The 27,984-nt window shown below is 43.5% G+C and overlaps 1 protein-coding gene across 1 annotated transcript; it reads right to left on the bottom strand.

Moving 5' to 3' along the window:
- On the bottom strand, positions 1–27,928 carry Ms4a18 (membrane spanning 4-domains A18). The gene is made up of 7 exons (XM_021152617.2): positions 27,876–27,928; positions 22,531–23,004; positions 20,691–20,819; positions 18,010–18,066; positions 4,597–4,707; positions 3,039–3,152; positions 1–165 (listed from the first exon to the last, which is right to left on the bottom strand). Exons 2-7 carry the CDS (start codon positions 22,990–22,992, stop codon positions 1–3), a joined length of 1,038 nt encoding a protein of 345 aa, XP_021008276.1. The 5' UTR covers positions 22,993–23,004; positions 27,876–27,928.
- Between the last annotated feature and the right edge of the window lie 56 nt (positions 27,929–27,984).

The following is a 27,984-nucleotide window of genomic DNA, read 5'->3' as shown; positions in this document are numbered from 1 at the left end:
CTATTTCTGGGCTACATCTTGGTATACTTGTTCAAGGGGAACATTACTGGGGAGGGTGGTCTGGTCTGGGATGCTGGTGGCACTGTTTGGGATGGTGGTGTTGCCAGGTCCAGTGGTTGTGTTGACTGTGTTGCCACCAAATATGGTTGGGAACATTGTCATGTTCTGAAAGACAAAGGACAGGAAGCCCATCAGTATCCTTGGTAGTGAACTTTAAAAAACGCTGTAACTTCTTCCCCTTCCTCTTTCCATGCCTTGGGTAGACTTTCTCTCGTGGATGCTGGGCTTGGTCACATGACCTTCTTTGGCTAAGGAGACAACAGTAATGAGGATCTAAGCAGCAACCTGTGAAGATTTTGCCTACTGCAGTTTGATCTTTCTCATTGGTACAGAAAACAGTCTGACCTGATAAATGAGATAAGTAGCCCAGGTTTTTTCTGTCCACAGCCAGTTTACCTACTGCCAGACATGTGTGCATTTATCCAAGACCACCCAACACTAGGTATCTCAGCAAACAACTGTAGACTTGGCAATCCTAGCAAATCAGAACTGTCTGCAAGACCTAGAGGATCATAAGCTAAAGCCTGTAGTGTGAGCCATTACATCTTGGGGTTGTATTTCTGAAGTTACCAATGGATAAATAACATTCAAAGTAAATTTTAGGCCTAACAACAAATGTTAAATTAGAGTTAAAACACATAGAAAGGATTGTGTCTAATCAACTCCGTGCTAAGTAAGACTGTGTGTGCTTATGTATGTGTGCACAGTGCGTGGGAATATGTGTGAATGTGTGCACACAAGTGTATGGAGGCCAGAGATGTCACTGTGTGCTTCCTCAGCTGCTCTCCACTTTAGTTTTTGAGACAGGGTCTCTCAGTGAACCTGGAGCTTACTGATTGGCTAGATTGGCTGGCCAGTGAACTCCATCTACCCATCTTGGCCCTGTCTTCCCTGATCCCCAGTTCTGGGCTTGCAGACACATGCTTCAGACCTGCCTTTTGATGTGAGTGCTGGGTATCTGAACTCAAGTTCTTGCACTCACACAGCCAGCACTTTACTGACTGAGCCATGTTCCCAGTCTTTCATGAGGCCCTTGGCTATACTGAAAAGCTTCTAAAAGGCTTTTCTTATGGACTTGGTCCCAGAGAAGTCAGACCTCAAAATAGGCTTTGGTAGATGGTAGAGAGAGGTCTCTCTAGAACACAACTAAAGTTGAGGCTCTTGTCAAGTTGCAACATCCATAATCTGGTACATAAAACATCCCCAGATACTTTTGAGGAACTTGTATTAGCAAAAGGAGCACTAAATATGAGCTGACGTTGCTTAAAGTAGAAAAAATGCTTAGAGAATTGTACATCTTTCTTAAGATGGACGGGGGGGGGGCTCTTTCTTTTGAGAAAGCAAAAATGTTACCGATAGAGCCAAGAGACTACAGATCAAGACCCCAGAGAACAGTGGATTAGGGAGACACATCTAGGAAGCAGTAGAAAGCAATGGCAGATCTTTCTTCAAAGCTGAACTGATTCCTATCCAAGGAGTGCTCTTTGCTACCATGTGGATAATATTGCTCCATAGGATTTCATTAAAAATATTTATTTTGTGCATAGGGGTGTTTTGTCTGCATGTATGGTTATAGACCATGTATTTGTAGAGGGCAGAAGAGGGCATCAGATCCCCTGGAACTGGAGTTGTTTACAGTTTACAGAACTGCCAGATGGGTGCTGGGAATTGAACCTGGGTCCTTTAGAAGAGCTGTATCTCATACATATATGACTTCTCCATAGGATTTAAAATTTGTCCTGAGCCTCTTTCTCTATTGAATGGGAGAGTGGATTTGAGTTATCTGGTTCTTGTCTCACTAGACTCTGTTGGGTATATTAATAGAATTTTAAAAATTATTATTGTAATTGTTTTGAGATAGAGTCTCATGTTGTCCAGGTTGGCCTCAAACTTGCTAAGTAGCCAAGGATGACCTTGAATTTCTGATTCTTCAGAACTACCTCCCAAGCTCTGGGATTATAAGCATGCACCACCAGGCCTGGTCTAAGCAGGGCTGGAGATCAAACCCAGGGTTTCCTGTAGGCCAACCAAGCTTCTTGTCTACATTTTAGTTTCTAGGTTGCAGTGTCAAGCAGATTCCTAATCCAAAACTGGATCCTGGACATCAAGTATGGTGATGGAATTGGATGGAATGTGTGGGGATCCTGGGATGGAGATAAACGTGGTTTGATTCTTTTGGAAGTGTTAGTAACTCATTTGGAAAAGAAATCTACAAATCCTCCTACTCATGCCTCTTAGGTAACTCTGTAGCTTTTCTCCTTCTAACTGGCACTAGTCCTCTGCTCACAGGTACTAAGTGTGGCCATGTGAGTGACTGTGGCCATAGGCCATAATCAAGTAGGGCACAAGCAAGGGCTAGAGTGCTTGCCTGTGAGGGATTACATGTTTTTCCTGGGAATTCAGGTGCCTTATGAAGAAACTCAAGCTGGCATACTGGAGGATGAGACATCACAGGAGCAGAAATGAACCATCCCACTAAGAGACCCGGGTACCAGCTTTCCTGAAGTCCATCTGGCAGCTGGCTGCAGAAAGAGTGATTCCACCAAAGAGTGATGATGCCAGCTGAAGAGGTAGTCATGTATCACAGTACAAATGGATGATATACAGAACCAAGAACCAAGTCAATCAGCGGTTCTCGACCTTCCCAAGGCTGTGGCCCTTTAAATACAGTTCCTCATGTTGTAGTGACCACAAGCATAAAATTATTTTTGTGGCTACTTTATAACTGTAATTTTGCTACTGCTAAGAATCATAATGTAAATATCTGCTATGCAGGATATCTGACATGTAACCCCCTAGGTGAGGACTGTTGAAGCAGATGCTTGCTGCTTTAAGGTACTTGGCTTGGCAGTAGTTTGTTATTCAGCAAAGCTTATCTGATACATCCTCTCAGTCCTGTCTCCCCTCAAGCTCTGGTCACTCCTTGTGAAGCCTTCCCAGAGCAGACTCTGATTTCTGGAATCAAGCCCAACACTCACCTCAAAATGGGCGCAGCAGACAGCCTGGCATCCAAAATGTGAGGCTATGCAGGTGAGGATGAATTCAAGGAGGGCGAAGGGGAGGAGACCACCAGCGGCTGCCTTCATAGAACTCTATAGGCAGAGAGGAAATGGGAGCATTTGAGTCTTCAGGGTTGACTGGATGACAGTCCACACATGTAGCCATTCTAAAGCAACTGCCACATGCCTCATCTGGAAGACTAGAGAGACGGCCTCTGTGTGTGGTGTATTGGTGTTGATGCTGTTGGTAACTTTGCCATATACATTCAGTATACCCCAACCTGTCAGCCAATGTATTTCTTTATTGTGGACTTTTATGGCCTCCAGAGCCCACTTTGCTTTTTGTACCACAAAGCCGGAAGCTCAAACAATCCTCTGGGGTATCAGTCTTTCACTGATGACCTGTAGCTGTGTGTGTAAAATTCCTTGCTCCGAGGTCTTACTTACTTCCTTTCTCCACAAGAACTACTTGTTTGCTTCTGAGACAATCCCTAACTGTGATGGACCCCAACAGGTACTCTGACCATGAACCTACATGGGGGGCCAGGGGTCCTTACTGTCAGTTGGGAGATGTACCAGTGAGGTCAGAACTGTCAACTCTGCCTGGCTCTTGGCTGTCTTAGCTTGCATGATCCCTATGGTTTTGTCTGAATTAGAGCTTTGAGGACAGGACTGAGCTTGGTGTGCACTGGGCTGTGGCCCTGTCCATAGTGCATTGCAGAGGCAGGGTTTAGGAGTACTTCCTCTCCAGTTTTCCTCTTCAGCAGAGGATGGGACTCCAGGGTTTATCATCAGACCAACTGGAACCCTAAGCTTTTGTTCTGCCTGACACTAGTATATACACTCTTTGGTGACAGAGGTGCCTATTGTCAAACAGCCAATGTTCAGACTAATTGATAAGATCAATCTTAATTCCTCATAAATCACAGTTTACCTTTTTAATCAGTTTATCCTGTTGCCTAGGGCTGGACTCCAGAGGTCAAAAACCTTGCCTGGTTTCCTGCCATGTCCTACCAAGGCCAAATTCTGTCAACTGGATTCGGCTTCTTCTGGGGTCTACAGGGAAGCTCTCTCTTTGAGGATTTTCCTCACCTCTGTAGATGGGTCTCTGCTCTGCCAGGCTTCCTTAGTCTACTTCATTAGTCCTGAAGGGGGATCAGGTTGCAGCTTGAGACAAGTAGCTATATCCCTACCCCTCCTAGACTATTTCCCTCTTTCGTAGAGTCCTCACAGTGGTGTAGAAACATTGTGGCTGTTTTTAGCAGTTGCAGGGTTTTGATGGATGTTATGTATTTTATGGATCATATTAGGATGGAATTCTGCTGCAATTCCTTCATGCTCAAGAAACCGGACAGTATAGCCAGGCAGTGGTGGCGCACACCTTTAATCCCAGCACTTGGAAGGCAGAGGCAGACAGATTTCTGAGTTTGAGGTCAGCCTGGTCTACAGAGTGAGTTCCAGGACAGCCAGGGCTAACCATTGTGTAAGCTCTTCTGGTCCTGAAGAAGCATTGGGACTGGTCCATTATAATGCTTACCATCAGAGGAGTAATCCTATAGGGGGAAATAGACAACTCTACGATGATAATGATGATACCAGTCAAGGAGAAGATGGAACTGACAACATTCATGCCAATGCTGCTGTTCACCTAAATATAAAGACATAAAGAGAGAGGAATGGTGAGCAAAGGTCAAGGGTCAGCATTTGGGAAGACTCAAGAAGTAGAGGATAAAAAGAAGAACAGGGCAGCAAGGAGAGGGTCAGGCTGGTTTGGAGCAGAAACCTGTTTATCCTGAAGGCAGTGAGATGATCATTTTGTCAATCCCCTTAGGGCAAGAACCACACATTGGGAGAGTATTGACAGCTGGCTAAGCAGCCAAGGGAGACTGGTGTGGAGGCGAGGTGAGGAAGCTGGCCTGCTCTGCAGAAGAAAGAAGCAGCTCATTCTGAGAAGAGACACTGAGAGAGACAGGGACTCTGAGGGTGAAAGGGTCTGGAGCTTGGCTTGGCAAGTTTAGCTGGGGTAGATTTTCAAATGTGAAGGCTTGGCTTTGCCACGGTGAGATGCCAAGAACCTTTAATTGTTTACAGCCTAGCTCTACTCAAGCTGCTTCCTTAGTGGGGTTTCGGGGAAGAAAATTATATATATATATACATATACTATATATATATATAAATAAATATATGTCACATTTGGGCTGATTCTGGGGCAATGGCCAGACACAGAAATTGAAGGAGAGGTAGGGCCACAAGCCTCTTCCGGTCTGACCAGCACCGGAGTAGCTAGGGCGCAGGGTCGGCTGACACTCGCCAGCTACCCACAACACCCGCCACAGGATCGTAAGACTTCTGGTGAGTGGAACACAGCTACTGCTCCAATCCAATTGCGCGTGAGACCTGAGACTGCATTAGTTAGGGAAGCAGAAAGCCTGCCTGAGTAGGGCCACAAGCCTCTTCCGGTCTGACCAGCAACGGGGTAGCTAGGGCGCAGGGTCGGCTGACACCCGCCAGCTGCCCACAACACCCGCCACAGGATCTTGGGACTTCTGGTGGGTGGAACACACCTTCTGCTCCAATCCAATCTCGAGGGACCTGAGACTGCTTTGGTTGGGGAGGCAGAAAACCGGCCTGAGTAGGGCCACAAGCCTCTTCTGGTCTGACCAGCACCAGGGTAGCTAGGGCGCAGGGTTGGCTGACACCCGCTAGCTACCCACGACACACGCCACAGGATCTTGGGACTTCTGGTGGGTGGAACACAGCTTCTGCTCCAATCCAATCGCGAGGGACCTGAGACTGCATTAGTTAGGAAAGCAGAAAGCCGGCCTGAGTGGGGCCACAGGCCTCTTCCTGTCTGACCAGCGCCGGGGTGGCTGGGGCGCGGGGTCGGCTGACACCCGCCAGCTACCCACGACACCCGCCACAGGATCTTAAGACTTCTGGTGAGTGGAACACAGCGTCTGCTCCAATCTTTAAACAGTGACAACGATAACAATTAACCCCAGAGATTACCAGATGGCGAAAAGTAAACGTAATAATCTTACTAACAGAAACCAAGACCACTCACCATCATCAGAACCCAGCACTCCCACTTCGCCCAGTCCAGGGCACCCCAACACACCGGAGAAGCTAGACCCGGATCTAAAAGCATATCTCATGATGATGGTAGAGGACATCAAGAAGGACTTTAATAACACACTTAAAGAAATACAGGAGAACACTGCTAAACAGGTAGAAGACATTAAAGAGGATGCACAAAAATCCCTTAAAGAATTGCAGGAGAACACTGCTAAACAGGTAGAAGACATTAAAGAGGAAGCACAAATATCCCTTAAAGAATTGCAGGAGAACACTGCTAAACAGGTAGAAGACATTAAAGAGGAAGCACAAAAATCCCTAAAAGAATTGCAGGAAAACCAGACCAAACAGGTGATGGAATTGAATAAAACCATCCAAGACCTAAAAAGGGAAGTAGAGACAATGAAGAAGACCCAAATTGAGGCAACGCTGGAGATAGAAACCCTAGGAAAGAAATCTGGAACCATAGATGCAAGCATCAGCAACAGAATACAAGAGATGGAAGAGAGAATCTCAGGTGCAGAAGACTCCATAGAGAACATTGGCACGACAATCAAAGAAAATACAAAATCCAAAAAGATCCTAACTCAAAACATCCAGGAAATCCAGGACAAAATGAGAAGACCAAACCTACGGATAATAGGAGTAGATGAGAATGAAGATTTTCAACTCAAAGGACCAGCAAATATCTTCAACAAAATCATAGAAGAAAACTTCCCAAACCTAAAGAAAGAGATGCCCATGAACATACAAGAAGCTTACAGAACTCCAAATAGACTGGACCAGAAAAGAAATTCCTTCTGACACATAATAATCAGAACAACAAATGCACTAAATAAAGATAGAATACTAAAAGCAGTAAGGGAAAAAGGTCAAGTAACATATAAAGGCAAGCCTATCAGAATTACACCGGATTTTTCACCAGAGACTATGAAAGCCAGAAGGGCCTGGACAGATGTTATACAGAAACTAAGAGAACACAATTTCCAGCCCAGGCTACTATACCCAGCCAAACTCTCAATTACCATAGATGGAGAAACCAAAGTATTCCACGACAAAACCAAATTCACACATTATCTTTCCACGAATCCAGCCCTTCAAAGGATAATAACAGAAAAAAACCAATACAAGGACGGAAACCACGTCCTAGAAAAAGCAAGAAGGTAATCTCTCAACAAACCTAAAAGAAGACAGCCACAAAAACAGAACACCAACTCTAACAACAAAAATAAAAGGAAGCAACAATTACTTCTCCCTAATATCTCTTAATATCAATGGACTCAACTCCCCAATAAAAAGACATAGACTAACAGACTGGCTACAGAAACAGGACCCAACATTTTGCTGCTTACAGGAAACTCATCTCAGAGAAAAAGATAGACACTACCTCAGAATGAAAGGCTGGAAAACAATTTTCCAAGCAAATGGTAGGAAGAAACAAGCTGGAGTAGCCATTATAATATCTGATAAGATTGACTTCCAACCCAAAGTCATCAAAAAAGACAAGGAAGGGCACTTCATTCTCATCAAAGGTAAAATCCTCCAAGAGGAACTATCAATTCTGAATATCTATGCTCCAAATACAAGGGCAGCCTCATTCATTAAAGATACTTTAGTAAAGCTCAAACCACACATTGCACCTCACACAATAATAGTGGGAGACTTCAACACACCACTTTCACCAATGGACAGATCATGGAAGCAGAAACTAAACAGGGACACAGTGAAACTAACAGAGGTTATGAAACAAATGGATCTGACAGATATCTACAGAACATTTTATCCTAAAACAAAAGGATATACCTTCTTCTCAGCACCTCATGGTACCTTCTCCAAAACTGACCACATAATTGGTCACAAAACAAGCCTCAACATATACAAAAATATTGAAATTGTCCCATGCACCCTATCAGATCACCATGGACTAAGACTGATCTTCAATAACAAAATAAATAATAGAAAGCCAACACACACGTGGAAACTAAACAACACTCTTCTCAATGATACCTTGGTCAAGGAAGGAATAAAGAAAGAAATTAAGGACTTTCTGGAGTTTAATGAAAATGAAGCCACAACATACCCAAACTTATGGGACACATTGAAAGCATTTCTAAGAGGAAAACTCATAGCTCTGAGTGCCTCCAAAAAGAAACTAGAGAGAGCACACATTAGCAGCTTGACAACCGACTTAAAAGCTCTAGAACGAAAGGAAGCAAATTCACCCAAGAGGAGTAGACGGCAAGAAATAATCAAACTCGGGTGAAATCAACCAAGTGGAAACAAGAAGAACAATTCAAAGAATCAACCAATTGAGGAGCTGGTTCTTTGAGAAAATCAACAAGATAGATAAACCCTTAGCCAGACTCACTAGAGGGCATAGGGAAAGTGCTTTAAATAACAAAATCAGAAATGAAAAGGGAGACATAACAACAGATCCTGCAGAAATCCAAAACACCATCAGATCCTTCTACAAAAGGCTATACTCAACAAAACTGGAGAACCTGGATGAAATGGACAAGTTTCTAGACAGATACCAGGTACCAAAGTTAAATCAAGATCAGGTTAATGATCTAAACAGTCCCATATCCCCTAAAGAAATAGAAGCAGTCATTAATAGTCTCCCAACCAAAAAAAAGCCCAGGACCAGATGGGTTTAGTGCAGAGTTCTATCAAACCTTCAAAGAAGATCTAATCCCAGTTCTTCACAAACTATTCCACAAAATAGAATCAGAAGGTACTCTACCAAACTCATTCTATGAAGCCACAATTACTCTGATACCTAAACCACATAAAGACCCAACAAAGATAGAGAACTTCAGACCAATTTCCCTTATGAATATTGATGCAAAAATCCTCAATAAAGTTCTCGCTAACCGAATTCAAGAACACATCAAAACAATCATCCATCCTGACCAAGTAGGTTTCATCCCAGGGATGCAAGGATGGTTCAATATATGAAAATCCATCAATGTAATCCATTATATAAACAAACTCAAAGACAAAAACCACATGATCATCTCGTTAGATGCTGAAAAAGCATTTGACAAAATCCAACACCCATTCATGATAAAAGTCTTGGAAAGATCAGGAATTCAAGGCCCATACCTAACCATGATAAAAGCAATATACAGCAAACCAGTAGCCAAAATCAAAGTAAATGGTGAGAAGCTGGAAGAAATCCCACTAAAATCAGGGACTAGACAAGGCTGCCCACTCTCTCCCTACCTATTCAACATTGTACTTGAAGTCCTAGCCAGAGCAATTAGACAACAAAAGGAGATCAAGGGGATACAAATTGGAAAGGAAGAAGTCAAAATATCGCTTTTTGAAGATGATATGATAGTATACATAAGTGACCCTAAAAATTCCACCAGAGAACTCCTAAGCCTGATAAATAGCTTCAGTGAAGTAGCTGGATATAAAATTAACTCAAACAAATCAGTGGCCTTTCTGTACACAAAGGATAAACAGGCAGAGAAGGAAATTAGGGAAACAACACCCTTCTCAATAGTCACAAACAATATAAAATACCTTGGCGTGACTCTAACTAAGGAAGTGAAAGATCTGTATGACAAGAACTTCAAGTCCCTGAAGAAAGAAATTAAAGAAGATCTCAGAAGATGGAAAGACCTCCCATGCTCATGGATTGGCAGGATCAATATAATAAAAATGGCTATCTTGCCAAAAGAAATCTACAGATTCAATGCAATCCCCATCAAAATTCCAACTCAATTCTTCAACGAATTAGAAAGGGCAATCTGCAAATTCATCTGGAACAACAAAAAACCTAGGATAGCAAAAACTCTTCTCAAGGATAAAAGAACCTCTGGTGGAATCACCATGCCTGACCTAAAGCTGTACTACAGAGCAATTGTGAGAAAAACTGCATGGTACTGGTATAACGACAGACAAGTAGACCAATGGAACAGAATTGAAGACCCTGAGATCAACCCACTTACCTATGGTCACTTGATCTTTGACAAGGGAGCAAAAACCATCCAGTGGAAAAAAGACAGCATTTTCAACAAATGGTGCTGGCACAACTGGCGGTTATCATGTAGAAGAATGGGAATTGATCCATTCCTATCTCCTTGTACTAAGGTCAAATCTAAGTGGATTAAGGAACTCCACTTAAAACCAAGGACACTGAAACTTATAGAGGAGAAAGTAGGGAAAAGCCTTGAAGATATGGGTACAGGGGAAAAATTCCTGAATAGAACAGCAAAGGCTTGTGCTGTAAGATCGAGAATTGATAAATGGGACCTCATAAAGTTGCAAAGCTTCTGCAAGGCAAAAGACACCGTCAATAAGACAAAAAGACCACCAACAGATTGGGAAAGGATCTTTACCTATCCTAAATCAGATAGGGGACTAATATCCAATATATATAAAGAATTCAAGAAGGTGGACTCCAGAAAATCAAATAACCCCGTTAAAAAATGGGGCTCAGAACTGAACAAAGAATTCTCACCTGAGGAATACCGAATGGCAGAGAAGCACCTGAAAAAATGTTCAACATCCTTAATCATCAGGGAAATGCAACTCAAAACAACCCTGAGATTCCACCTCACACCAGTCAGAATGGCTAAGATCAAAAATTCAGGTGACAGCAGATGCTGGCGAGGATGTGGAGAAAGAGGAACACTCCTTCATTGTTGGTGGGATTGCAAGCTGGTACAACCACTCTGGAAATCAGTTTGGCGGTTCCTCAGAAAATTGGACATAATACTACCAGAGGATCCAGCAATACCTCTCCTGGGCATATATCCAGAAGATGTTCCAACCGGTAAGAAGGACACATGCTCCACTATGTTCATAGCAGCCTTATTTATAATAGCCAGAAGCTGGAAAGAACCCAGATGCCCCTCAACAGAGGAATGGATACAGAAAATGTGGTACATTTACACAATGGAGTACTACTCAGCTATTAAAAGGAATGAATTTATGAAATTTCTAGGCAAATGGATGGATCTGGAGGGCATCATCCTGAGTGAGGTAACATATTCACTAAGGAACTCACACAATATGTACTCACTGATAAGTGGATATTAGCCCAAAATGTTAGGATACCCAAGATATAAGATACAATTTGTTAAACGCATGAAACTCAAGAAGAACGAAGACCAAAGTGTGGACACTGTGCCCCTTCTTGGAATTGGGAACAAAACACCCATGGAGAGAGTTACAGAGATAAAGTTTGGAGCTGTGAAGAAAGGATGGACCATCTAAAGACTGCCATATCCAGGGATCCATCCCATAATCAGCTTCCAAACGCTGACACCATTACATACACTAGCAAGATTTTGCTGAAAAGACCCAGATATAGCTGTCTCTTGTGAGACAATGCCGGGGCCTAGCAAACACAGAAGTGGATGCTCACAGTCAGCTATTGGATGGATCACAGGGCCCCCAATGGAGGAGCTAGAGAAAGTATCCAAGGAGCTAAAGGGAACTGCAAACCCATAGGTGGAACATTATTATGAACTAATCAGTACCCCAGAGCTCTTGACTCTAGCTGCATTTGTATCAAAAGATGGCCTAGTCGGCCATCACTGGAAAGAGAGGCCCATTGGACTTGCCAACTTTATATGCCCCAGTACAGGGGAATGCCAGGGCCAAGGGGTGGGGGTGGGTGGGTGGGGGACTGGTGGGGGAGTGTATTGGGGACTTTTTGGATAGCATTGGAAATGTAATTGAGGAAAATACCTAATTAAAAAAAAAAGAAATTGAAGGAGAGACTTCAACTAGACTTCAGACATCCAAGCTGGGCAGGTCATGCTTTTAATCCCACAACTGGGAGGTCAGAGGGAGGCAGATCTCTGAGGTAGCCTGGTCTTCAGAGTGAATTCTGAGTTCCAGGACATCCAGGACTGCACAGAGAAACCCTGTCTCAAAAACAAACAAACAAACAAACAAACAAACACAAAACAAAAACAAACAAAACAACAACAAAAACCCAACTCCCCCCAACAAAAGAAAACAAAAAACCCCCCCAACCCCAAACAAAACAAACTGAAAAAAAGTCAGATATCTGAAGAAGATGGAGTCTGGAGAGAGGTCTCCCAGGGCATTGGGCGATGCTGAGGTTGTGGGCAGTGTTTGGTGAATCTTGTTGGAACATACAAGCTTAGTTCATGTTGGGGAGTTGAGGGGGTGATCCTTTTATAAGGCAGACCTGGGTAGCAGAAATTTGCTTTGCAGACCAGGGATTAGGAATTGGGAAATGCTTTAGTGAATAACTGGCCCTGAATTTACCACTTTCCTTAAGAGACAGAAACCATGTGGAAGTCAGGGGAAGGAGGACCTGGCACCAGCTCTGTTTAAGCTGAGGCCTCATAGGTTTCAGCACAAACCTTACTGTTTGAAATACACGCTCCTTTTTATCTAGCCTAGGTTTGGCTTTCTGTTTAATGCAGAGCACCCTCAGGTTATTGCACAATACATTTTCATGACTTTTCCAAACTGCTAAGAGCTTCTTGCTTGTTTGTTTTGAGACATGATTCATTATGCATCAGTAGCAAACACAACAGGTTATAGTGTAGCCTTGGAACCCGAGAATTCTGGGCTCAAATTCCAGCTTTGTCACATTACCGTGTGATTTGAGGCAACGCCTGACCTTTCTCTTGTGACATCTTGTCTCAATTGGAGTCAACTTTAATCTGAAACTGACACCACCTTTTCTATGCCCACCATGAAAAGTCCTTTGGGAACAGCACACCCAATGGGTAAAAATGTACAGATAACTTTGTTTCGGCTTCTGTTAAACTGCTTGCTTGTTCTACTTCCTCTGCAACTGCCAACTAGGATGTAGTTTTCTGTGTTCTTATTCTTTGAAACCTCCCTGTAAAATGCACTGGAGGCTGCTCTGTAAGAAGTATTTCTTTCCAGGCAGTTGCCTGCTGACTTAATGCAGACTCTTAACTTGTACTTTGGTTGTGCTGAGTGGTCTTTGGGTCTCTACCTGGCAACATATGGAGGCCACAGTGAGATCCTTACAAGACCCTCACTAGTTTGATCAACTCCAGGTCTCAGTACAGATTGTGGACCACAGCAGCCAAAGACTTCCTCCTATGGGTGAGTAGTCTGAGATATTCTAGGGCTTCAGGAGAGATCTGCAATGGTCTAGACCCCTCTGATACCCCTAAATTTCCTTCAATAAGAGACATCTAGTCTGTCATCCCAGGAGGTAACTCTGGTTAAGGGACCTTCTAGTTAGGACAGAAAGAAAAGGCTGGAGCTGGCTGCTGATACAATATCTAGAACCCGTGTGAGACATCACTGGATTCCTCTAGTCTGGCCAGGTTTATGAATGTGTAGTGGACATCCCTGGTTGTCTTCACTACGTGATTCTCTGTGTTTCTGTCAGTTCTGTTTTCCTGTATTGACCAGTGGCTTTATCTGATGTGAGATGCCCCCTGCTTCAAGACCTGTACCCTCTTTGTTAGGGACCCAAATCTTTTTGGCTCTGCCAGGTTGCTCAGTGAAACCCCCAAACCACTAAACCTTCACTTGCCCCACTAAACCTCCACTTGTCTCACTTCTGAAGTTCTCTCTTGTTTCATTGTTTGACTCCCTCTCAGCCAGAGGTCCCTGCCATCTAAGCAGAATGCACACAGGGAGAGAGAAATAGTTCCCTATGCTGTCAGCTCCTTCTGGTACCTCCCCTACCTGCTCTAAGTAGCCTCACAGAAGGGAAAACGTTTCCCTGGGCTGAGTCTGGTGGGAAAAGAGAAAATTTTACTTCCTCCTCTTTCATGATTTATGTTCCTTTTCAATCAGTGAGCCATATAATTGGAAAACTCAAAACCCATGATTCTCTGAAAAAAACAGAAAAACTGCCTCTGGGATAAGTGGGAGGATTGCTGCCAGACAATGCAGCCCAGATAGAGCAGATTTTCCATTCTGTCCAACATTGACCAAATAGAGTTTAATCAAATTTCACTAGGCCCTTCTAAGAAAGATCAAAGGCATCTGATAAAAAAAAGATTGCCTTTATCATCTAGTTATTCTCAGATATTAGAAAAAAATTTGAAAAGGTATAAGTAGGTCTCAGTTGCTGGAGATAAATCAAGAAATGGTTAACAACAGAGAGCCAAATGGAAGACTAGACCTTTTGCGTAAACTAAAAGCCACTGTCACCTTCTCTGATGGAGAGATACAGACTTAGAGATACCCAGCAAATTTTGGTTTCTTGCCCTTTGTCAGAAGAATGACTCCTAGCTGAAAGTCCTGTTCCCAGTCAGAAGATAACTTTAGACTATCTCTCAGATTTACAACAAAGATTCCCAGGGGTATGGGCAGAAACCAACCTCCCAACATTAAGTCCCTATACTCATTTAATCAACCAGTTCAACTACTCCTGTCCAGATTAAACAATGATCCCGTAAACAAAAGGGAAATTTCAGTCCATATCAACTGGCTTAGAGAGACAGGCATCCTGGTACCCTGCCAGTCACCCTGGCATATACCTCTCCTGCCTGTGAAGAAACCCGGGACCTCTGATTATAGATTTATTCAAGATCTAAGGAAAGTGATCGGAGAATCAAGACCATTTACCCCATAGTTACAAACCCAAACACACTCATGAGACTGATTCTTCTAGGGAAACAGGGGTTCACTGTCTTTAGGCATTCTTTAGCCTCCCATTGGTAGAGGTGAGTCAATTACCTTTGCCTTTCAACAGACAGACCCAGATGGAGGTTACAGTGGGAAGCTTACTCGAAACAGGCTGCCCAACACTTTAAAAAATTCTCCAACCCTGTTTGATGAGATTATCTCATCTGATCTTCTGCCTTTCTGAGAGAGGCTTCCTGGGACGTATTTTTACAATATGTAGATGACCTCTTCCTAAAAATTATTGTAAAAAGGCCACTGAGAGTCTGCTGCAAGACAGACATTAGGCTACAAAGTGTTGTCTAAGAAAGCTCAAATTTTGTACATCAGAGGCTACTTATCTTGGTTATTATCTAAGGAGAGGCAAAAGGAACCTGTCTCAGAGTAGGACTGTTGTCATACTTCATATCCCAGCTCCAAAGACTAAGAGACAGGTTTGAATGTTCCTAGGTGTGCCTACATATTGCTGCCTCTGTATACCAGGGTTTGCAGAAATTGCAAGGCCTCCAAACACCAGCACAGAATGGGGTACTAAGCCTCTAATCTGGGCTGAGACTGAATAACAGGCATTTGAGGTTTTAAAAACAGCCCAGACTTTGGCTCTAACCCTAGCACTTCCAGATGTGTCCAACCCTTTTTATCTATTGGTCTATGAAACAAAAGGCATTTAAAAAGGGGTTTTAACACAAACTTTGTGGCCATGAAAATTCCTTGTAACATACCTGTCCAAACGATTGAAATTGAACTCTGCAGTCTCAGGATGGACCATCTGCCTAAAAGCTATGGTGGTGACTGCTAGTCTAGTTAAAAAAATGTTAACTCTGGTCAGGCACCCCACAGCACTCCACACAGTTGAGGCTCTCCTCCAAGGAACACCAGAACTCTCGATAATGCCTATGTGAACCAGTACCAAGTACTACTATTGGACTACTCTTGAGTCTGGCTTGAGAAATCCATTGCCAGCAATGTATTTCTTTCCTGATGATGACCAGTAGGTGTTCATTCATGACTGTCTTGAGGTGACATCCTCCTGAAAGATCCTGATGCAGTGCTCTACACAGATGGGAGTAGCTTAATTAAAGATGAAACTAGGGACATGGGGGTTGTAGTAATTACTTTAACTAGAATGATTTTGGCCCAAGACAGATAACTCAGCCCAGATACCAGAATTGACTGATATGACCTAGGCTCTCAGATGGGGAAAAGGAGAGTCCACCACTACATACAGAGGTAGTTACAATACTTTTGCTACCACGCATGTCCACATAAGATCTATAGAGAAAGAGGACTTCTCACCACTGAGGAAAGGACATTAAAAACAAAGAAAAAAGATCTTGGCCCTCCTAGAGGCTATATAGCTTAGTTGCTTCACTCCCATGGACATTAATACAATGACTCCATTAAGGTAAGGGGCAATGAGACCACTGGCCTGGCTTCTAGACAAATGACCCTAAGACCAGTGGATTCTATTGATGTTCTGGTGATTTCTGGTGATATACTTTGATCCAGTGTTGCCCGAGACTCCATAGTACAAACAAGAGGTAATAGAGGATGAAAATAATAAAAAAGGACAGTTCAAATGTATAAATTGGTGGAAGACATAGAGCAAAGATCACTCTCCTCAAACAACTGGCAGGACTCTGGTAACAGACCTTCATCCTCATCTGAGGTTCAAAAACTTTCTGAGTTGCTCAGATCAAGTTACTCAGACCTTCTTCTTTAGCTTTGCTTTGGGCCCATTGCACTGAATATAGGGAGGGATTTGTCCTCTATGGGTTTATGTTTGGAGGAAACCTCCTCTCCTCCACTCCTCCCCAGTTCAGAGACCAACAGTTGGCAGAACTCTCTAACCATTTTTTTCTTAAGTCACTACAGGCCCTCTAGGCTTCCATAAAGGTTCTTCATTGGACAATCAGAGAGATCCAGCTGACCTCCGAGTCCAACCTCAGTTTCCCCCTGTTCAAGCCCAGTGATACTATCTGGGCCAAGCAGAGAGCTAAACGGTCTGAAAACAACTTGGAAAAGACCCTACACTGTGATTCCCTCCATTTTTGTGGCTGTGAAGGTAGCTGGCATTATTATGCCATGGATCTACCACATGCAGATTAAGAAAGCAGAAGCCTCTGATAATGATGCCAAATGGACTATTTTCAGACTAAGGGCAGAATTAAAATTAAGGTTTCATTATCCCTGGCTTTATGTTCTCTTGAGTCTTGTGTTTGGTATGAGTGGAAGGCCATGGTACAACTCCCACTGCTTTCAGGCCAGGACCTGGGAACTAAGGAGGAAGATAGATACAGGAAGGTGATAGAGCAACTACAGATCAGAAACCCATATTCCTTCTTGACCATAGCTTATTGATGCCCACTTTAAGTATTTGATTGTATCAGAAAATGAAAAGATGTGGAGGTTTATCTTCTGAGATAGAAATATAGAATTTACAATTCTATACATACTCTGTGGCTGGGCTCCCTAGTTGCCAAGGACAAGGAAGTTTTTGTTGTAAAAATTGGGGTTGTAAAACAGATTGAATTAGCAGTGGGGCCCTGCACTTAAAATTGCATGGGCAGTTATGTAAAACAAATGATTAATTCAGTCAAATCAATGGTCCTCAGGGGCAACTACACCTCTTTACAGCAGGATGAGTTGCAATTTAACTCATTCACTAAGACTAGTGGGAAACATGACAGGACAAACCATCGTGTCTCAGCTGGAGGGATCTGTGGTTTAATCTGAAATGGACTCCCTAATCGCACCCCATTTTCTATGCCTGCTGGGAAAAATCCTATGTGAAAACATCCAACCCTGTTCTAGAAACTCAAGATCAAATGCCCAGCTAACTGCATGTTTTGGCTTCTGTTAAACTGCTTGCTTGCTGTACTTCCCCTTGCAACTGCCAACAAAGATGTAGTTATCTGTGTTCTTTGTCTTTAAAGGCTCCCTGTAAAATGCACTGGAGGCTGCTCTGTGAGAAGTGTTTCCAGGCAGTCACCATCTGGCTTAATGCAGACTCTCAACTTGGACTTTGGTTGTATTGAATGGTCCTTGGTTCTCTACCCTAAAATACTCTGCCTCAGTTTCTCCTCTACAACATGAGAGAACAAAACATCATAGAGTTGTGAGGATCAGGTGAAATGCAGTGTGTAAACGTCCTGAGCCTAGTGTCAGACTGCAGGGTTACTGTGAGATCTCCTTGCCCAAGTGTAGGAAAAAGCATAATCTAAGACTCATAGGTCATCAAAGAAATAGCATAATGACTTACCACGCAACTGTTGGCATTCTTTTCAGCCAAGACTGACAAGGATCCAGAGATGATAAACTACATAGACATAGGAAAAAAAAAAAAGAACATGTCATTAAATTTCAAACATTTTGTTTCTCAGACATGTAAATCTGTGTGCTTTCTCTTAACACTATCACTGTCCCAAACTTTAAGTGGTATTCTACCTTATGCCATACAGGATACCCTAAGTCAGTGACTTTCAACCTTCATAATGCCGTGACCCTTTAATACACTTCCTCATTTTGTGGGGACCCTCCCCCAATCATAAAATTATTTTATTGGTATTTTATAACTGTAATTTTGCTATGTTATGAACTATGATGTAAATATCTATAAAGCTCAAGGTGTGTTATATGTAGATTGTACAACCTAGAGTTTTTTGATGGTCTTAGGTGACCCCCATGAAAAGGTCATTCACTCTGAAAGGGGTCATGACAGGTTGAGAACCACTGCTCTAAGTCATTCATTATCACAACTATCTGACTAGGTATCTTCAAGTGCATTGTGGGCCATACCATTGTCCAAACTCACTGCTGACACTGTCCTATTCTTGACTATGATCTTGTCCTAGGAGGTTAGGGGCAGGGTGGTTATAGTACTGAAGTTGGGAGAGAGGACATCAGGGCTCTTGTTTCATATGTGCTACTAATTCATCTTGCTGTGTTCCTAGACCAGCCTGATAGTCCTAACAAGGCCCCTGTTTTCACACAGTTGATCTTTCTGTACTGTTAAATCTATTTTCATCTCATCTCATTGTAGTAACAATAGTTGCTATACTTTATTGTGTACTACTGAGGATAGAACCCAGGTCCTTGTACATGCTGGGTGAATACTTGATTCCTGAGCCATATCCTTAGTCCTGTATTTCTTTCTTACAAGAACCACCGAGATAAAACACTTCTAAATGGCTAAGTGTACTGCTTTTGTACAGTCAGAAAGGAGCTTTGAACAGGATGATCTGAAACCGCAAAATAATAAGTTTCCCTAGATCATTGAGTTTGGGGGACTGAAACCTAAAACTTAGCTGAAATCTAAGAACTTAGGAGAAGAGAATGAAATAAAGCTATATATGGTATAATAGTGTCTTTTTAATAGATGATATAAGAGTCTACACAGAAATTCTAATAGATCTGAAAGTCACTAGAATTAATAAGAAGGCACTGTTATTTCACCAGCTAGAAGATCAATGTTCAGGTGCCAATTGGTAGAGGGAGAAGAAACTTATTAGTGGAGCAGTGTGCAAGTTTTGTAAGTAGCTCAGGAGATGTAGTTTTTGCGAATCCTCACTCATGTGACACAGCTGCCTGGCTGTGTCAGAAAAATATCTGAAGATCCCAATTAGCCTGCCTCCCAATAAGGCTAGAAGATTAACCAATCTCTTAGGCACGAGCTCAGTCTTCACCCAGTTTCTGCCGTATGAAATGTCCCTAGGTGAGCTTTTCCTGTTGTTGGAAGTACCTCTTACCTTTTCTGGCTACCCAGGCTTGAAGGTTCTGATTTCTTTCTGATTTTATTTTATTTTTCTATAACAAAACCCCTCTTAAACTCATCCTTTATTACCTGTAAATTTCATTCAAGTTTTCCAGGTACAGAGTCACTGACCTAACAGAAGTTTCATATGGGCCTGAGTGACCTGCACCCTAACTTCCAAGTTAAGCCCCTCAAGAGATAGTCTCTGTCCTTCTGAAAGAACCTTGTTTCTCATATTCCCCCAGCTTTCATATACACACTGCTGTGCTGGCAAAGCTTGCTGCCTGCTGGTGAGGTATCATAGAGGGGAAGGCCTTGATCAGGGCTGTTTACCTGTAATAGCCAATTTCCTATCACCGAATGGCTGGGCAACTTGCTTAATTAATTAATTAATTAATTCCTGAAAAGTTTGCAGTTGCTTTCATGATTGGGAGGTAGACACTGTGTATAACGTGAAACTCCATGGACTTCAGCTTACATATATTACGATATTACAGTAATGTGCATCAAGGGATTACAATTATTCTGGGCATCCTATGCTGGAGGAAGAGAAAGGCTGAGGCTTGGTGCCAGTTAAGAAGAACTTATGTCCTAGGAGATTTCACATAGCTCTGCTAGCTTGTCAGCTCACTTTGCTGGACAGACTGGAGTTGAGGCAGTGATGGGCCAGCTATGGATAGGAGCACACCATGACCAGCTATGGATAGGACCACACCATGGCCATGACTGGGTAGTTATGTGTACTCCTTAACCTCTACTTAAACCTAAACCCCTAAGGAGGATTTTGGGGAGGTGTCTTTGGGTTCTTTATTTGTTCCTCTTCTCACTGTGGTCACAGTGCATAGATAATCTTTCTTATCTTCTTTGCTATGGATCATCTCTTCAGTAGGCCTATTAAGGGTGGGTAGCAGAGCTTGGCTTATGAGTGCTGAATAGTCCAGGCTCTGACCCTAAAAGCTCTGGTAATTATCATTACCAGAATATTTGTACCCAAAAGCTCCTTATAGTCAGGAGGCAGTGTTGTCAAGGCAGGAGTATAGGTGAGTCCCCCAGCCCTCAGCAGCACCCGCAGACTTCTAAGCTATAAGGGTTCTATGCCTGGGAGTGGGGTCCAAGAGTCTTCTCACCTCTTCTCCTCCCCAGTTCCCCTCTGATGACTTAGAAAGGAGGCCACACAGCCTTGTACTCACAGACAGGCCTCCCCAGATCAGGTACCCCGAGGGCCCCAGCAAATAAGAAGTCTCGAAGGGTTGAGGGTTGTAGAGTTGAGGGTTGACTGCAGAGAAGATATGAAATAGACCAATGAGGATCTGGATGGCCTGTGGGGAGAGCAGAGAGAAATCTGGTGAGAGAGCAAGTGGGGCTGTGGGCTGCTGAGCTGCTCTTTGTCACCTTGGCTGTGCTCCAGAGCCACTTGAGGTATGAATGGGATTGGGGTTCACCTAGGTCAACATCTAGACTAGACCAACATCTCTGAGTGGGGTCTGTTCCAGATGTGTGTTCCAATGGGTGGCTTGAGTAATGAAAAGGGTAAGATTATTCAGAGCAGTTCTCTTTTTGAACGTGGGTCTCCAAATGCTTGTAAATCATCAGCCACCAGAATTCATAGTCATGTCACCAGTATTACAGGATTACAATGTCTATGCAACATAATCATTGTTTACCTTCACACATACAGTTATAGCCTTCCTGGCGCTTGGGATCAGCATTTGGATCACTGATACAGTTTTACACACTTTAAGCAGTGGCTCTGATAAATTTGGGATAAAAATATAGAAAAGAAGTGAGGGGTTGGGGCATGTATTAGCCCACGTACAGATACAATGATGAAATACCAAATAGTGGGCAATTTGGATAAGAAAAAGAAAGTCTATTTGGCTCATAGTTTTGGGACTGTCAGTTCAGGCTAGCTCTGATGGGGGCTCTCCTGGTTTTGCTGTTGTGCTGTAAATTGTATCATTGTGGGAGAACATGCAAGAGGGAGAGATTACACTGTGAGACTGAAAGCCAGAGGGGTTGAGGGAGGCCAGTCCTGCTCCTGTGAGAACTATTAAGAGGTTCCACAAGGACTACACAAATCTCTTCTGAACCCAGTGACCTAAATACCTCAAGCTAAGCCCTACCTCTTAAAGGCTCTTTGGCACCTCTCATCATTACCTACTGGAGACAAACCTTCTGACATGTGAAGCCTTGTAGGGCATAAGCTAGACATATCTCTACTGTGGTAGGGTTTTGATGAGTCTGTTTCCTTCCTGACCCTTCCCTTATCCTCTAGGAGGGTTGCAACCTCTCAAAGGAGGCGGGGCCTTTTGCACTCTTTGAGCACCAAAACTGTGTATGTGTCTCATGATAATTGTCAGAAGGTACAGTTACAATAGCCGCCATGAAGTAAATACCCACCCCACCAGGTTTTTGAGAACTGTGTCCTGGTTATTGCTATCTCCTCATGGAGTGTGCTCCATGCTGAGTGAAGGACTGCACTGAGATGAAGAACTTGTTATGATCCAATCATCCTTCCAGCCAGTCATTTTATGAGGAGTTGGCTGGCATCTAGCAGAGCATAGAACCAGTCTTGTTTCTGCCTCAAAAATTAGGATGGAGTTGAGCTTTTCAGGGTGCCAAGTGAAATTAGAGGTTTCTGAAAAGAGGCAGGAATATCCTTGGTGGAAGAGGATCAGCAACCTCAGAGGCATTAGGATGTAGAGGAGCTTACTAGATCTTATGAGAGGCAGTGACTGAGGTTCTAGGAAGCCCTGGCCACTTGCCTGGGTCAATGGTTTTTCTAAAAGTGAAATTGCCTCTGATAGTTAGGAAAGGGATGGCTGGTCAATATTATAGCCTCCCTCAAAACACATGGAATGAACTGGGGAGCTGAGGAATGCAGGGAGGGATTGCCATTTGTGGGGTTATCCTAGCCATAGCCTTTAGAAGCTGTGACCTCCTTTGCCCTCTGACCCCATCGAAGGCACAGACTTACAAAGTCCATGAAGGAATGGACTTAAGAAACTGGAGAGATGATGCCACACTCACCCCTAATGTTCTGACCTCTTCATTTATGAATTTCTTGGGATTAAATTCAGGAAAGGTCATAAAGGACATGTTCCATTGGGGAAGGCTTGAGGTCTGTGTTGGCCCAGGGACAGTGTTCAGGGGATTCTGAGGGTCTCCCGGCAGGATCTGGACACTTGTTACTTCTGGTGAGTATTGGATTACTCCTGGTGGAGCCTGCACGCCAGCCATTCCTGCTGGATACTGTAGTCCAGTGGGCCCAGCCTGCAGGCCTGTTGTTCCAGCGGGATTCTGGATCATGATGTGTGGGTTCTGGAAGTTTGCACTCCCTGGGTTATACTGGAGCATTGTTGCTGAGGCTGGGTAGGTGGTGGTCTTTCCCAAAGGCTGCTCATGGCTTCCAGAGACCACAGCATATGTAGGCTGCATAACTTGGACATTACCAGGGACGGTGACAGCAGACACATTCTCTTGATTGCTCATGATGCACAGCTGCTACAAAACACACAAGATACAATTTCCACTGAAAACCCAACAGTCCTTCTTACTCCTTATGTCTGTCATTGTCTTCACTAAAATGCAAGCCTATTATGTAAGCTAAGAGTCTTTGTTTCCAGGAATGGATACAGAAACTGTGGTAGATTTACACAACAGAGTACTACTCAGCTATTAAAAACAATAAATTTATGAAGTTCTTAGGCAAATGGATGGATCTGGAGGATATCATTCTGAGTGAGGTAACCCAATCACAAAAGAACTCACGTGATATGTACTCACTGATAAGTGGATATTAGCCCAGAAACTTAGAATACCCAAGATACAATTTGCAAGACACATGAAACTCAAGAAGAAGGAAGACCAAAGTGTGGACACTTTGCCCCTTCTTAGAATTGGGAACAAAACACCCATGGGAGGAGTTACAGAGACAAAGTTTGGAGCTGTGATGAAAGGATGGATCATTTAGAGACTGCCATATCTGGGGATCCATCCCATAATCAGCTTCCAAATGCTGACACCATTGCATACACTAGCAAGATTTTGCTGAAAGGACCCTGATATAGCTGTCTCTTGTGAGGCTATGCCAGTGCCTGGCAAATACAGAAGTGGGTGCTCACAGTCATCTATTGGATGGAACACAGGTTCCCCAATGGAGGAGCTAGAGAAAGTATCCAAGGAGCTGAAGGGGTCTACAACCCTATAGGAGGGACAACAATTTGAACTAACCAGTACCCCGAAGGCTCGTGTCTCTAGCTGCATATGTAGCAGAAGATGGCCTAGTCAGAAGAGAGGCCCTTGGTCTTTCGAAGATTATATGCCACAGTACAGGGGAATGCCAGGGCCAGGAAGCAGGAATGGGTGGGTTGGGGAGCAGGGTGGTGGGAGGGAATAGGGACTTTCGGGATAACATTTGAAATTTATTTATTTATTTTTTTTTAATTTTTAATATTTTTTATTACATATTTTCCTCAATTACATTTCCAATGCTATCCCAAAACTCCCCCATAGCGCCCCCCACTTCCCTACCCACCCATTCCCAATCTTTTGGCCCTGGCATTCCCCTATATTGGGGCATATAAAGTTTGCAAGTCCAATGGGCCTCTCTTTCCAGTGATGGCCGACTAGGCCATCTTTCGATACATATGCAGCTAGAGACAAGAGCTCTGGGGTACTGGTTAGTTCATAATGTTGTTCCAACTATAGGGTTGCAGATCCCTTTAGCTCCTTGGGTACTTTCTCTAGCTTCTCCATTGGGAGCCCTGTGATACATCCAATAGCTGATTGTGAGCATCCACTCCTGTGTTTGCTAGGCCCCTGCAAGTCTCACAAGAGACAGCTATATTTGGGTCCTTTCAGCAAAATCTTGCTAGTGTATGCAATGGTGTCCGCGTTTAGAAGCTGATTATGGGATGGATCCCTGGATACATTTGAAATTTAAATGAAGAAAATATCTAATTAAAAAAAAGAGTCTCTGTTTCCTTGGGGTCCATATTCAAATGAGCTGGGACTTCTTTTTTTTTTTTTTTTTTTTTTTTTTTTTTTTTTAGATTTATTTATTTATTATATGTAAGTACACTGTAGCTGTCTTCAGACACTCCAGAAGAGGGAGTCAGATCTTGTTACGGATGGTTGTGAGCCACCATGTGGTTGCTGGGATTTGAACTCCTGACCTTCGGAAGAGCAGTCAGGTGCTCTTACCCACTGAGCCATCTCACCAGCCCCAATCAGACTGTGAGGTTTTTTTTTTTTTTTCAAGACAGGGTTTCTCTGTATAGCTCTGGCCATCCTAGAACTCACTCTGTAGACCAGGCTGGCCTCGAACTCAGAAATCTGCCTGCCTCTGCCTCCCAAGTACTGGGATTAAAGGTGTGAGCCACCACTGCCCGAGCTGGGACTTCTTGAAAGACCAGGTATCTGAAAATTTATTTAATTTAATTTTTTATGTGTATGGGTGTTTTGCCTTCATTTATGTCTATGAACCATGTGTGTGCCTAGTGTCTGAAGAGTCTAGGGCATCAGATTCCCTGGAACAGGAGTTACAGATGGTTGTGAGCTGCCATCTGGGTGCTGGGAATTGAACCATGTGAACACAGTGCTGGCTTCTGTTCATCTATATTTCAGCTGCTATTGCTAGAGTACTGAGAAGTCCGAGAATGACCTCTCATTTCCATCTTAGGAGTCTGAGGCCTCTGGAAGAGAATAATGTGACTGTGGTCCCTACTTAGATAGATTTGGAGGATGTCTTATTTTCCCTATGTTGATGAGGAAGGATGCCTGGGAGGAGGCAGCCAGTCTCCTTAGCACATTAAGGACATATGTAGAAATATTTTCCATTCAGATGAGGAAAAAAAAAACATCACCTGTTACTATCCTCTTGTGTTTAACGCTTTGGCACATAAATTGTAGATTCTTGCTGGCAGGTCGTCAAATGCTTTGACCCAAAATAAGGTGAAGTGGATTCTAGCATGATGCAAGCAAAAAGCTTTCTGGCCTCTCTAGATGACAAATACCAAGTAAACTCATGCTAGTGCTTTATGGTGCCAGCAGGTGCCAGAGTGAGGAAAATACCCCAAAGGGCTGATATCAATGTGACTCTGTTGGCTGCTGGACTGTCACCTTTCACTACTGATCACCCAGATAAGGAAGCCACAGGCAAGGCAGCATCAGGGTCCAGAGGTCAGATAGCTTCAGGTCTGTTTCACAATTTCTGCTTTTATGACCTGCAGGTGTAAGGGCACTAGCTCTGTGAAATGTAGATATAGACTTGTCCTTCCAACAAGCCCTCAAGTCCTTCCTTGGGGCCCTCACTTCCAGCCCAGGAAAGCACTCTTAGCTCAGCCTTTGTTGAAGAGTAGCAGCCGTCTGCAACAGAAAGACTACTCTCTGAACCCTACCATTCCCTCAGACTCCAAACTGTTTTATTTCTAATATTAAGTCAAGTGGATCTTAAAACGTTGTCTCTAGGTCAGCAATGCAGGTATCACTTGGTAAAAATTCAGAACATACCCAGATTTTCCTTGTAAGACCAAACTAGTTTCTGAGACTTTTGCAATTTTTCTTGTCTGTAAGAAAAACACCTGACAGGACTGTGGATGTAGCTTGGTGGGTAGAATGCTTGCCTTGTGTGCATGAAATCCTGGGTTCTATCCCCAGCATCATATAAACAGGGTGTGGTAGCACGTGCTTAGAGTCCCATGCTTAGGGAGGTGAAATCAGATTCAGAAATTCAAGGTCATTCTCTGCTATTGAGGCCAACCTGGGATCTGTGAGGCCCTGTCTTGAAGCTAACAATAAACAAGAAAACAATAGCAACAAAACACCTGTCAATTTGGGGCTGCACAGGCTCATGATACAAGCTCCTTAGGAGTCTGAGGTAGGAGATTGCAACTTCAAGACTTATTTATATTACAGAGCAATTTCAAGATGACTTGGACCACTTAATAAAATGTTGTCTCAAAATTAAAATGACATAAAACTAAAAAGGCCTGGAAATGCTGTGTGGTGCTAGAGCTCAGTGCATGAGAGGACCTGGATTCAATCCTCAGCACCCATTAAAAAATGAACAAGAGACTTGCCTGTCGTTGGTCTGACACCTGACAGCCAAGGAATTCCCCATGATATCTCCCTCATTTCCATATCCCCTGTGATTCCACTAAGCCTCATGGGGACCATTGGTTCTGAAGGGGGAATGACTCACCCCACACAGCTCTCAGGAGTGGGCTTGGAACCCAGGCTTATCTCCTTGTTACCACCGTGTTTTAACTTCTGTAGAAGAATTCTGTGCCTGTCAGGTGACACAAACCTGCTGTAAGAACATCCTGTGTCAAGCATCCCTTGCCTTCTCTCAAGAACTCCAAGTTCTCCAGGGAGGTGATGGATAGTAATAACTGCAACAACTGCAGATTATGTCTCACAGCCCTACTGATATGAAGCAACACCTCCGGCCATGTACTATTACTATCAAGGGTCTGAGAGGTTAGCTAACCTGAGCACAGTCATAAGGAAATGCTAAAGCTAAGGTTTGCTTTTTGAGACAGAGTCTCACGTAGTCCAGGCTGTCTTTGAACTTATTACATAGCTAAGGATTCTCCTACCTCCACCTCCCATGATTACGGTCATGCACTACCGTGCCTAGTTTATGTGGAGCTGAAGGTGTGTGTGCCAAACCTAGGGCTCTGTGCTTTCAAGGCAGACATTCTACTATAGCCTGGAACTGAGATCCTGATGGTTTGGATGGAAGATCTGTCTGCCTTTCATACTATGCTGAATGCTATTCTCTTTTCCATGCCATAGGAAAATGGGTTAGCTCTGTCTTCCCTCTTTTTTTTTTTTTCATAAACGGTTCCTTGTTATTCAAGAGCAATATCGTTATACACATGGTGATTGACACAGGCAGCTGAACCCTGGGCTGGGCTCCAGAGGACCTGATAGGAACAAAGGAGGTTGTTCTTTCCCACCAATTCTTGGCTGATGTCCTAAACAAACCTGGCCACCACTCGTTTACCAGATGGTTTCAGGGAGTGGTCATCCAAAAAGCCAGTGGTCATTCCTCTGCTTCCACCATGGGCATCCAGCTTTCTGTCCTGGGTGTCCAGCCTTCTGTCCTGGGACTACTCTGCTCAGGCAGATGGAGAGCTAGCTCCAGGAACATGCTCTGACTCTTCAGCAGCCTACCAGATGGCTGAGCAATAGTCTCAGAGGTTGGGTTGTTGTGAGCTCCCACCATACATCAGTGTACAGTCTATAGGGGTCTCCTGATTCCTGCAGCTCCCAAAAAGACCTTTCCAGAGCTTGTCCAGGTCTTGGAGCCCTCTTGATAGGGTCCAAGTTCTGTCAAGACTCTGTGAAGGAATTCCCAGAAATCTTACCTTGAGTCCTGGCAAGTCTGTCTCCTTCTTTAGGCCCTGGCAGTTTCTGCAGCTGCTTTAGAAATTTCTCACAAGGGAAGAAATATTAGGTTTCTCTTTCAAGTTCCAA

This window comes from Mus caroli, unplaced genomic scaffold, assembly GCF_978045245.1.
Source record: "Mus caroli unplaced genomic scaffold, Mus_caroli_1 scaffold_20, whole genome shotgun sequence".
In the NCBI taxonomy this organism is placed as follows: domain Eukaryota; kingdom Metazoa; phylum Chordata; class Mammalia; order Rodentia; family Muridae; genus Mus; species Mus caroli.
Note: the sequence above shows the minus strand (reverse complement) of the source record. Positions and strands in the feature narration are given on the sequence as shown.

What these genes read in the sequence shown, in the direction of transcription:
- Ms4a18 (XM_021152617.2), bottom strand. Translation starts at nt 22,992, where the DNA reads ATGAGCAATCAAGAGAATGTGTCTGCTGTCACCGTCCCTGGTAATGTC. An exon ending in AAGAGGTCAGAACATTAGGG is followed by an intron (nt 20,820 to 22,530) that starts GTGAGTGTGGCA and finishes CTCTCCCCACAG; the next exon opens with GCCATCCAGATCCTCATTGG. An exon ending in TGATCTGGGGAGGCCTGTCT is followed by an intron (nt 18,067 to 20,690) that starts GTGAGTACAAGG and finishes ATGTCTATGTAG; the next exon opens with TTTATCATCTCTGGATCCTT.